Genomic DNA, 12,736 nt, shown 5'->3' on the forward strand with positions numbered 1-12,736 from the left:
CGTGCAGATCTGGCCTCGGGAGTTCACGAACGAAATATTCTTTTTTTGGTCTTCTTTGGCGCATGCACAGTTGTTCAGGACCGGAAATTTACTCCAACTGCACATGCACCGAAATTCCACTCAGATTCAGAAGATCGAAAAAAGAAGATGGCGTCCGTGAACTCCTGAGGCCAGATCTGCACGGAGGAGTAAGTAAAAAATTAGGGGCATTTGCTGGGGAGGGGGGCAGTTAGCCTGTGGGGGAGGAGGGAGGTTGGTCTCGCAGGGTATGAGGGTAGGGTTTTTTTTTTTTTGAGTATGGGTTTGTTTCTCCTTAAAAGTTTTTTTTTCAGCTGGTTTCGCTAAAAAACTCAATTAATTCTAGTGTTTCAATGTTTTTTTCAGCTAAAACTATTAATTCGCGTTTTTGGGTTGTTCGCCCTGAATTCATCGATTCTAGTTTTTTCCATTTGAGTTTTTTCTTAAATCGGAAAACATTCAAGTTGTGAGTTGTAAAACTTGACCTTTGATAAATAACCCCCTTAGTGTGGAGAAATGCTTGCTCTCCTAGTTACACCCTACCAAGCTTGAAGGCCAGTTACAGTGAGATATGAGGTCAATACTTATTTGCTCTCTAGATATTCCTGGAACTAAGGTTGAATGGCTAATGTACCAATATTTCCGAAATCTGTAACATTATTATATGACCTAACCAAAGATCAGACCTCCAACAGGGGCTTCAACTGAAAAAGGTCCATATTCATAAAGTTGTGTAAAAACAACGGCATTAGAATACACCAAACACTGCTACTCTTAATACCATATTACACCACCTTAAATCACACGTAATTATAAAACTGTGCAAAATGTTGGCATGAGAAGAATTTTCATCTTTAAAAATGATGTGTTAATAGTAGACTTTTTACACCAGAATTCCTTTGCTGCCTGTTGTGTGTCATGGGCTACACCAGGTCTGTGGTGGCATAATATACCGACCCACCCTTCTTTATTCCCATAATTGGTTCTTTGCAATGGATAATTTGCAGAGCTGCCGTGCATGTCGTTAATTCAGGCATAAAGACAACAAACTTTGCTCATGTTACAACAAACATTATGACATGGGCATTGAGACTCTTAGAAGACTGTCAGATGATCATGATATTTACCCACGTTTCACTGTCAACGACATACAGTATAACATGTGGCTAATGGTAGTCATATTACTTTAAAGGGATACTGTCATGGGGAAAAATCTTTTTTTCAAAATGAATCAGTTAATAGTGCTGCTCCAGCAGAATTCTGTACTGAAATCCATTTTTCAAAAGAGCAAACAGATTTTTTTATATTCAATTTTGAAATCTGACATGGGGCTAGACATATTGTCAATTTCCCAGCTGCCCCCAGTCATGTGACTTGTGCTCTGATAAACTTTGATCACTCTTTACTGCTGTACTGCAAGTTGGAGTGATATCACCCCCCCCCAGTAGCCAAACAAAAGAACAATGGGAAGGTAACCAGATAACAGATCCCTAACACAAGATAACAGCTGCCTGGTAGATCTAAGAACAACACTCAATACTAAAAACCCATGTCCCACTGAGACACATTCAGTTACATTGAGAAGGAAAAACAGCAGCCTGCCAAAAAGCATTTCGCTCCTAAAGTGCAGGCACAAGTCACATGACCAGGGGCAGCTGGGAAATTGACAAAATGTCTAGCCCCATGTCAGATTTCAAAATTGAATATAAAAAAATCTGTTTGCTCTTTTCAGAAATGGATTTCAGTGCAGAATTCTGCTGGAGCAGCACTATTAACTGATTCATTTTGAAAAAAAATGTTTTTCCCATGACAGTATCCCTTTAAGTACAGATTCCTGGTGCCCCAACACCAGTTAGCAAATAGCTCCTTCCCCTTTTTTCACCGGGCTAATTATACTCTTCAGTAGAATTGTATGACACCAGCCAGTGTATCATGTCTTTAGATAATAGGATCACAACAAGAGGCTCGCTTTAATCTCCATAAATCCTTTTACCGGATCATGCTGTGTGCACCAGAGGGTGAAATGATGCTGTGTATCTGTGCACAATTAAATTGCACAATAAAACTTGTGTTGTTTGGGGCATATTCATAGTGTGTGAGCAGCAAACTGTGTTCCAGATACTACTCCAGAAGCCTTGTCTATAGCTCCTAACTGCTTTCTCTTACATACACGAGTCCTCCTAAGTGTACAATCCCCAGTTCCAGATAGAGCTATAAACTGCATTTTCCAGAGCAGCATTTGGTTATATAATCCCTTCTTTATAGTTGATGGGTGTGAGATATGTATGGGGGCTGTTGCATAGTAGTACTATTTATGCGATTTGGTCCTCTTGACCTGCAAGGCAATAAATTACCTAAAACTCCTACTGCATAGGTGGAAGAGCATATCCCAGCAAATGTATGATAAAATTGGGAGAGTACCTCTAGGCAGTGATCCCCAACCAGTAGCTCGTGAGTAACATATTGCTCTCCAACCCCTTGGATGTTGCTCCCAGTGGCCTCAAAGCAGATGCTTATTTTTTAAGGCTTGGAGGCAAGTTTTGGTTGTATAAAAACCAGGTGCACTGCCAAACAAATGTAGGATGACAATCCACACAAGGGCTAACAAATGGCCAATCACAGCACTTATATGGCACCCCAAGAACATATTTCATGCTTGTGTTGCTCCCCAACTATTTTCTCTTCTGAATGTTGCTCATGGATTCAAAAGGTTGGGGATCCCTGCTCTAGGGATTCTGGGACCAGTGTTTCTAACAGCCAATCACAAAGCATGGTTCATTAGCAACATTCAAGGTAGACCAGTGAAAAAAGTCTGAGACTAAACGCACATGCAAAATGTAAGACGCAAGCTTCCCTGCAGATAGGAAGAGGTATCGCAGGGAAAGAAGCAGAAGCTTGCAAAAGAAACTTTCAAGGTGCAGCCGTCCTTTGTTATGAAACGTGAGAGAAGCTCTTTGCAGTGTAAATGGAAAGCTTAGAACTGGAGGTTTTTATTTTCTGTGCAAGTGACAAGGCTTGGGGCCTATTCCCATGCTGTGTCTGGCCAGCAGAGAGGCGGAGGGATTAAGGTTGGGGGGGGGGTCAATTCTCTCATTCACTGCGTCCCATCTTTGCAATCAGCTCGTCACAGATCTTTGTCAGCTCTTCAATCTCCTGGTTCTGAAACACAAAAGAAAGTATTGGCTTTAACAGTTATGATATGGAGAAAGCACTACAATGCTCAGCATTCAAGTCTTCCTCACTACCAAGGATAGCGTCAACCCCAAGCTCCACCTATTGTTCAAGAAAAACCTACATCACTATTTCTCTGGTCCATTAAACTACAGCCACCAATCAGATGCTGTTATAAGACTGAAAGCAAATATCTGATTGGTCGCCATGATTAGCTGGCCTTGCATTGCCAGAGGCCAGAAACATTCATGGCTCAAAGTATTCATATGAAATGTTTGCTCAATGCCTGTATGAAGAACAACAACAGCATTCTCAGAATCACCATTTTATGGGGCATGGGGAGTCTGAATTGAAGCCACTAGTACCCACCTTTTGCTGCAATGCTCTCTCCAGTGAGTCTACCTTCATCTGCTCCTTCCTCAGTCCTGCACTCAGGGCTGCACTCTCTGCACTTGCCTTTGTTCGCACTTGTGCAATTTCTTCACTGGCTCTTCAGAGATAAAAATACATGTTTTACGATGGTGCCACAAAGTCCTTATAGTTGTTTAGGAAGATTTAGCTGCCATTTTTGATCCCTTAGACATTAGAATGTGATGTCAAAGCTTAAATACTGTGTAATGACGCATGAAATGTGATAGACTAGAAGCTAAATGGAATATGGCACAGCACAGAAATGTGGTGATGACTGGTGGACCACCACATAGATCCACCTGGCTGTGCTATAGGCCCAAGAGAAATATTTCATGGCACTCACTTGTTCAACTTCTCCTCAGCGTGCAGTTTCAGAGCCTGGTATCTCTGCTCCTCCTGCTTTACCCGAGCCAGATAATCCTGGGCACATTTCTTGAGAACTTCTTCATTCTGAAAAAAGGCAAGTTGGTTTTTTGGCCACCATCATATACAAAAAATATGTTCAATAATCCAGCAGCTGGGCACCACGTCATTAGCTTCCTAGGAAAATTCTCCTTATCAGAATAATTATGGTAGTTTATATTCATGTGAACAAACATGAATTGGTAATAATGTTCTGGTAGAGTTTCAAGAGAACTACATATCTATAAAATACACTTAGGGTCTAAGCTAGTACCTTCTTGAAGCCCTCCAAGACACCTTTGAGGTTCTCGTAACGCCTGAAGAGGTCAGAGAGAGATCGCTCCACTGAGTTTAGATCGGAAATGGCTTGATCTTTCTCCGTAGTCAGTTGCTGGAGGCTCTTCTGAGAGGACATTTTGCTTCTCTGCTCGTCCTCTAGACAATCATAAACAAACACAAATATTTAATTATTGCACCAGTAGAACAATTACAAAATATTAGGTAGAACAAAACATCATAGTGGGAATTCCCCTTACAATACAATTTGCTGTGGACACCATTTTGTTTTTTATGGGTTTATGAATTCTCACTTTCTTGTTTTGAAGGGCTTCAACTGGTTACAGCAGCAACCAGTCAGCAATTAGAATGGACTGGTTATCTGCATAAGAGAATCTGATTGGCTGCTATGGATTATTAGTGACAAAGTGACCCTAGTAACCAGGCATCTCCTTCACACTTTCGCATCTGATGATGCATCATGCACCTGTCAACACATTTTCATACATTTTGGACATGGACATATTAGCCGAGATCCAACCAGATCATTGTGTGGTCTCAACCATGGTTGAGGTCAATCAAACGGTCTCACCAAATCACTGCATGAATGACAGTGCAAGTACAGTCCTCCTATTCCAATATTGCTTTATGATGGAAATTGGGTCTATGTGTTCTAATCATGCAAGAGCTTTACATGGTTTGAGTGATCATTTATTACTTCGGGTTCTACCACCTTTAAGAAACCTTCAATGGTCTACTAGGGTAAGACACAGTAAGATGGGATTTTGACCACTATATATTGCCTACTTAAACCTATAAGATGTCATTTTAAAATCTCACCAATCATTTGTGCAATGGTTTTTTCATATTCGGCAACGATCTTCCTGCAGAAGAAACAAACGCTGTAAACGGTGCAATAAATACATAACAGACCAGGACCCTTGTTCTCTATATAAATCAACATTGGCCATCATTACATTGTTTAGGAGTTGGATAGCATAAAAAACGTGGTTACTTTGCGAGCATTTAATTAAGTACATATTGATGATCCTATTTATCACTTGCCAATGAATTAGGCTAATTCATTGTAGAAGTACATTATTTATCACAGGCAGACAAACAATATTTACCATTATGAAACTCACCTCATTTCTAAAACCTCCTTGTGACTCTCCTCGTACTTTGACTGCCAGTCTTTCACTTCAGTTTCCTTTGTAATGATCTGTGGACACAAAACCCAAAAAAGGTCCGACTTGGAGATCATTGGTGTACCACGGGGAACATAACTAATGTCTAGCTAGATTCCTGTCAATGTCCCTTCGGAAATTGCTAATTTCGAATAAATCCGTATTTGCTGAGCTTCACTTTATTGGCTGCTTCCCTAGACTTGATCTCCTGGTTGATGCCCTGAACAAAGGTTTAATCAAGGAATATACTGACAGTACAAAGGTTTAGTAATAGCAGATGACAAATAATTCTAAGGATGGCAATACTAAAGATTGAGGGTGACTTTAGGACCATAATACCAACCCCGCAGCTGAAGAACTTAAAGGAGTAGGAAAGCTTAAAATTAAATAAGCTTTATCAGAAAGGTCTATATAAATACACTAGTAAACCCTCAAAGTAATGCTTCTCTGAGTCTTCTCTTACAAGAAATACGGCATTTCTTTCCTTCTATTGTGTATACATGGACTTCTGTATCAGACTTCCTGTTTTCATCTTAAATCTCAAGGGCTTGAGCATGCTCAGTTTGTTCCTTTCTCCCTCTCACATTTGCCTCCTCCCATCCCTGCTGCAATCTGAGCCCAGAGCTATGAGTGAGCAGGGAGAGACTCAGGCAGGAAGTGATGTCACACCAAGCTAATACTGCAGCTGCTATTCTAAACAAACAGTGAGAGCTCTTAGAGTTGTTAACTCAAGTATGGTAAACCATTATACAGAATAAATATAGTTATAGCTTGCAATATTGTGGATAATATATTGGCAATAAACTGCCTCGGTAGCTTTCCTACTGCTTTAATCTCAGTAACTGCTCTGATGACATGTCGTTAGGATATTATGTTTTAATGGGAATTCCAATAACAGAAAGTATTTTCAAGTAGATTAAAGCATAGTCTTTCTATGTACATTAAGGCTAAGGGTAACATGGCCCTAAACAGTGTAATAGAAGTTTTAACGTTGTGAGTCGTGAGTATATACAGTAAGTGCTTACCAGTGGTTCTATACCATAATGGCGGTACTTAATATGTTACTCATAGTTCTGCAGTCATATATAATCCTACATTTCATGAAGAGTTGACAAAATTTATATTGCTGTCATGGTTCTTTCCAAAAACAGTTATACTTACTCTTCTTTGGTCTTGAACAATAATCATGGAGCTTACTAGTGATACAATGATGATACTAATTATGATGGTTCTATATCAGGTCTATCCAACTCATGACCTCTCGAGCCTTAGCCTAACTCAACTTTTTATTAGTGATTCTAATATTTGGATTGATTTAGCTCTCCATACTTGATGGTAAACCTAAAAATAAATATCACTCGCTAAGGCCTAGATGGCAGGAGATGGACAGTCTTGTTCTTAATCACGTTAATAATGCGGTTTGTACATGGATTCGAGGTTTGTAAAATGCTGAGCAGCAATGGTTGTGAATGGAAGCAATGGTGCTCATGGTTAGTTCCAAATATTACTGGTATAGACATATAAATTATGAAATAGCGCTATAATTAGAGTAAATTGGCTTCAAATAAAGATGGCGATAGAACCTGGCTCATTACACAGCTGAGCTTAGAGTCGTGAAAGACACCAGGGTGCCTTGGTGATGACTATGTGTCTAGGCAGCAATCATCTTTATCAGAATATGAGCAGAGCTTCCAACACAATGACCAACCAGTAAAGCAGACACATGAGGGCAACCAAGAAAACATGGCACATACAGACACAGCGTAAAACAGCAAAAGCAGAAGGGCCCTTCTCCCATCCATCAATATGTTATGCCATAACAGTATACTAACATTCATTAGCACAGCTCGATAGCAGCTGGGATAGTAGTTCAAGCGCTGTATGGGCTGAGGGTTCATAACATGGTGTCTCTGCTGCTAGCAGGCACAACGCTTACTCAACCTATGGCAAAAATATGTGATAACCACTCCCTGTATATTATCCCACTATCCAACGTCTTTGTGGCGTTAAAAATAAAAAGTTCCAATGTAGTATAGCTATATAATGTGTTTGTACTGAATATCGCTTTTTCCGTGCTTTCAGTGAACCACTCGAGTCACGCAAATAAACATGTTACAGAAGGTAACTGCTCACGAGTTCCCTAAGTGCACTTCTGCTCCAACTCACCCGGGCTGAAGGGGGACGGACAAGAACACAACGAGGGCAGTCTACAGATAAGGGGCAAAACCTGCATCACAGTTAAATCTCTTTTGAATATTATGCAATGTGATTTTAGGTAAAGAACATTTTCTTTCAATGTACGTGTGTGTGTGTGTATATATGTGTGTGTGTAGCTGCTATCTATTTAGGACAACTAGGGGCAAAGCTGTCTACAGACAATAAAATATGGCAACCGCATCGAGGTCAACAGACATGATGGCTTCAAGGCCTACCTTTTATAGTAACATTTGGTTGTTTATAGAAATCAAATAAGGATAAAATTTAAATATCACCCAAATGGGGCTTGGGGTTGCCTGTCCCATCCATTGATTTTATCCAACTAGTCTTATGATCTCACATGCATGCCAACAAGCAGAGAGTTGTGTAACCAACAAGATCTGTGTGCATATGTCTATTAAAATATTAAACAGGAAGATAACCCCAATATTGCAGGGAACATGGCTTAAAGGAGAAGGAAAGTGTTCTTAGGCACCCCCAAGTGAATGTATTGACTTACCTGAAACCCCAGGCTGGTGCTCCTATCGGCAGAAAACTGTACCGGCCCGGGGTTATACCAGTGAGCACCACCGAGCGATCCTCCGGCTTTCTCTTTCTTCGAGCAGGTATGCATGCGCATTAGAGTGAAAAGCCGAACTTTAACTAAAAAGTTGTCTATTTTGTTCTACTGTGCATGTGTCTGCCTCGGGAAATTTGAAGAAAGAAGAAGCCGGTAGAAGAGCGTTCCGTGGTGCTCGCTGGACAAACACTGGGCCGGTGCAGTTTTCTGCTGATAGGAGCACCGGCCCGGGGTTTCAGGTAAGTGAACACAATCACTTGGGGTGCCTAACATTTGGCACCCCCAAGTGCAAAAAGACTTTCCTTCTCCTTTAAATGGGTGGTTCACCTTTAGGTTAACTTATAGTACAGTATGTTGTAGAATGGGCAATCTGCCTAATGGTCATTGGTTATTTTTTATAGCTTTAGAATTATTTGCCTTCTTCTTCTGATTCTTTCCAGCTTTCAAATCTAAAAAAACAAATGCTCCATAAGGCTACAAATGTATTGTTGTTGCTACTGTTTATTACTCTTCTCCTATTCATATTCCAGTCTCAAATCAATGCATGGTTACTAGGGTAATTTTGACAATAGCAACTAAATTGCTGAAACTGAAAACTGGAGAGCTGCTGAATTATAATCTAAATAACTCAAAAATCACAAATAATAAAAAATGAAAACCAAAATCGCAAATTGTCTCAGATTATCACTCGCTACATCATATTAAGTGTTAACTCAAACGTGAACAATCCCTTTAAAGCTTTAGGGCAGAGGAGCAGAGTTTAATGGAGGGCACAGACTGAGGTGACACAGTTAAGATGGGCAGACGCAGGCTGTAATGCTGGTAAGTTGCTCTACGATGGCTGTGAATATTATGACACGCAATGCTGGTGGTTGAAGCACGTGGATGGTAAAAGTAATTAAAAAAATAACATTTTACCTCCTCCCTGATCAGGGTTAGTAATGCGGCTCGGTCACACTCATGCAGACAGGTGCCATCTAGAGCACTGCGCCCTCCAGCCCCACAGATGAGCGGACTGGGCCTCTGAAGACATAAGAAAGCTCTGATTCATTTATTGGCTCCTCAATTCTCTTACCGAAAGGAATCAGGAAAACATGAAGGTGCTGTCTACTCCCCCAATTTAATCGGGAGATACCAGATATTTAGCGGTGTCCCCCCGTCTCCCCTCCATTTAATGCATTCCTAGGATTGCCACCTTTCCTCCCAGCTAAATCCAGGCAGGTAGGCGGGGCCGTGATGTAGCAGGAGGCGGGATGTGATGTCCAGGGCGGGGCTATGACGTGGCAATTGAACGATCATCGCATCAATCTCAAGAAATCCTTCCTGGTTTTCCTAATTTGAAAAACCCGGGCAGGCAGTTTTAACTCAAAAAATCGTGCTGTCTGGGTCAAAACGCATATGGCGTAAAGAGAGGGATAAAGAGATTTTTTTTTTTTGACCACACCCATTTTTGTACCCACACCTCATAATTACCATGTTCATTTTACAAAATTTGGCAGGTTGTGAATGTTTGAACTCATTTCTGTGGTTTTTATGTGTAATTACAGTTTTGTCCTTTATTAAGCTGCAAATCACAGTTCCCCCAAGAGACCTTCTTATGTTAAATTGTTACTATTGCTTCTTTGCTTATCTTAAATTATTATAAAAGTATCTAAGTGCACCTGCCATGTATACTGGGCTCTCTGCCAAAGCCCATTACGTTTTAGAAATGTATCTTTTTCAGGCTGTTAGGTGCAGGAAAGCGGGACGTTTCAGTAACAAACCCGGGATTGTGAGGTGAGGTATGAAAACGGGGCAGGCGGTCCCTCGATTTCTAACGACTTCTGACAATTTGCCGGCAAAAATATGAGGTGCGCATGTGCGTCACTTCTGCTTACGTCACGGAAAAGGGAAATTTTCCTGATAATATATGTTTTTATTAGTGTATCCCATATAGAAAAACTGCCATTTTAAAGACTAAAGTGTAACCTCTGTACAGTGAGGCACTGTGCTCACACACAAACCAAAGGGCCTATATACTTGGTAATGAATGGACAGAGCTGTTTTTGTTTTGTACTTCCTGTTACAGAGCCTGCAGTTCTTCCTGTCACATGATCCGTAAGTGACACAAAAACCATCACAAAATGACGGCTCAAATTAAAAGATAAAAGAGCAAAGTTCTTTGATAAGTCATATCCCATTAAGTTACCTATGTTGGCAAGTTTTATGTGGTTCTGGCTACTTTCAAGTGCAGAGAGGTACAAACTCCATCCCGTGCTGTATGAACACACAAAAAGGGGGATCATGTAGACTTAGCCTGATGGGGACACATTTCTGGGTAATAATTGGAGGCCCCTAGTCTCCAAAGTCCGATCGTGCTTGCAATTTCCTTTTAATTGGATTAAACACTTTGTGTCTTTTCTCACTGACACAGCAGATCGTTCAAACGTTGACCCCAAAGTCCTTGAAGGGATTATCCCGTTTAAATGTGTCCCTGCAAGTGCTGAGTCTCATAATCTTACACTAGCTGCTGCCCTAAGCAAGACACAGTATATATATATATATATATTATCTGGCAGATTGCACCAACATCCAGGAGAGGTTTAGAACACCTAAATGTAAAATACGCTGTAGGGGCTGCAAGGATCCGACACTCAGAAAATACACTAGGGACAGGTTATTTAATCCTTTAAGTGCCATTAAATATACAACTGCCGCTCACGTATAAAGCACATAGAGCCAGTGCTATGGATCCTATGTTTTCAGGTTGACGCACATATGTCCACACTGCAAATGGCACGGCACCAATCTGCACATATAAATCACTGCTACTCCAGATTCCTGGAATATTTATTCGACTTCCAGATTTTGCCTTTAAGATTAAAATTGATGCATGTGTGGGTCTCATTCTTACACAAACAGGGGTGATTGTCCTGGGCCCAAAGAGCAAGGTGGAGGCAGTAGCTGCTGACAGCTCTCATTTTTGAAAAATAAAATCAAAAAATGTGTTGTGTCCTAAGCAAATCATAACTAAAGACAGCCCTGCACTAAAAGCGGCCTTAATGGGATTCATTTGGCTTTTATTTTGGTTTGGATATTGCTATAGCCATGCTATTTAAGAGATTCTGTCGTGATTTTTATGGTGTCATTTTTATTTCTAAATTACACCGTTTACACTGCCAATAATTGACTGTACCATGTAAAAATTCACTCCTGAACCAGCAAGTGTATTTTTTATATTTATAATGATGTGTAGGTGCATCTCGGGTCATTTTGCCTGGTCATGTGCTTTCAGAAAGAGCCACCACTTTAGAAAGAAACTGTTTTCTGGCAGGCTGTTGTTTCTTTTACTCAATGTAACTGGATGTGTCGCAGTGGGACCTGGATTTTACTAATGAGTGTTGTTCTTAGATCTACCAGGCAGCTGTTATCTTGTGTTAGGGAGCTGTTATCTGGTTACCTTCCCATTGCTCTGTTGTTAGGCTGCTGGGGGGGAGGGGTGATATCACTCAAATTTGCAATACAGCAGTAAAGAGTGACTAAAGTTTATCAGAGCACAAGTCACATGACTGGGGGCAGCTGGGAAACTGACAATATGTCTAGCCCCATGTCAGATTTCAAAATTAAATATAAAGTAATCAGTTTGCTCTTTTGAAAAATGGATTTCAGTGCAGAATTCTGCTGAAGCAGCACTATTAACTGATGTGTTTTGAAAGAAAAACGTTTTTCCATGACAGTTTCCCAAAGTTTAAGGTGTGAGACAGGCCCCCTTATGTGGCATAAAGGCTCAGTGACTAAATGCTTCTGACAATTATTTCCAACAATTAAATGGTCTGTGCAGCCTGATCAAGTCCCGACTAGGATTCCAAATACGCCCGAGCATTTCAGGTACACAAAGGCCCAAACAGCCTCCCCCACCAAGCCCACAAACTAGTGACTATCTATGGCATTTTATAGCAGCCCCTGTGGCATTTGCCAGAATTCACAGATTGCCAGTCCAGATCTGAGCCTGATATTCGTTAGTGAAATCCTGACCATGTGGTTGCAACAGCCAGGCAACAAATAAATAGCAATAAATAGTATAAACTGCTGGTGCCTCTTCTTGGCTTCCCATCCTTATTCTACAGGAAGGAGTGGAGACACTGTCTGAAATCTCCGTTTTGTATAATCCCTAACATGTCTGAGTGCACACAGGCTGTCTGGTCAGCAGGATTACAGGGGAGAAACAAATTCAAGATTTGGCAAACCTTCACAAAGAAGAGTGAGAAATAAGCAGGTCAGGCCAGGGGCCCCATAGTTATACTCTCAGGCTTTTCCATGGCACATGCAGCAAGGTTCCCATGTGTCACATGCAGGGTCATCTAATCAACTACAGTTCCCAGCATGCCCTACTGACTTCCTTCTATGCACACACTCTTAACTGGCCTCACAAATGCTTAGGCCTAAACACAAGAAAAAACACAAGAAAATCCAATCACCATTCTTATCAAGCCTACAGAAGTGTATTTGGTGCCCC

General features: G+C 40.9%; 1 protein-coding gene across 6 annotated transcripts in view; it reads right to left on the bottom strand.

Moving 5' to 3' along the window:
- Positions 1-2,988: 2,988 nt before the first annotated feature.
- The window catches only part of tacc1.L (transforming, acidic coiled-coil containing protein 1 L homeolog), a 55,736-nt gene continuing 45,988 nt past the window's right edge, over positions 2,989-12,736 (bottom strand). For 4 of the 6 annotated variants that reach the window (XM_041587118.1, XM_041587116.1, XM_041587113.1 and 1 more), the window contains 7 exons: positions 9,160-9,264; positions 5,424-5,500; positions 5,119-5,162; positions 4,277-4,437; positions 3,944-4,050; positions 3,559-3,679; positions 2,989-3,177 (listed from right to left, as the gene is read on the bottom strand). In XM_041587118.1, the coding sequence (XP_041443052.1) occupies positions 3,109-3,177; positions 3,559-3,679; positions 3,944-4,050; positions 4,277-4,437; positions 5,119-5,162; positions 5,424-5,500; positions 9,160-9,264 (684 nt within the window). In that variant the 3' untranslated portion in view covers positions 2,989-3,108. The remainder of the gene's footprint in view (positions 3,178-3,558; positions 3,680-3,943; positions 4,051-4,276; positions 4,438-5,118; positions 5,163-5,423; positions 5,501-9,159; positions 9,265-12,736) is intronic. The other 2 variants (XM_041587117.1, XM_018253589.2) reach the window with 1 other exon arrangement.

The sequence above is a fragment of the Xenopus laevis genome, chromosome 3L (assembly GCF_017654675.1).
Source record: "Xenopus laevis strain J_2021 chromosome 3L, Xenopus_laevis_v10.1, whole genome shotgun sequence".
Taxonomy (NCBI): Eukaryota; Metazoa; Chordata; class Amphibia; order Anura; family Pipidae; genus Xenopus; species Xenopus laevis.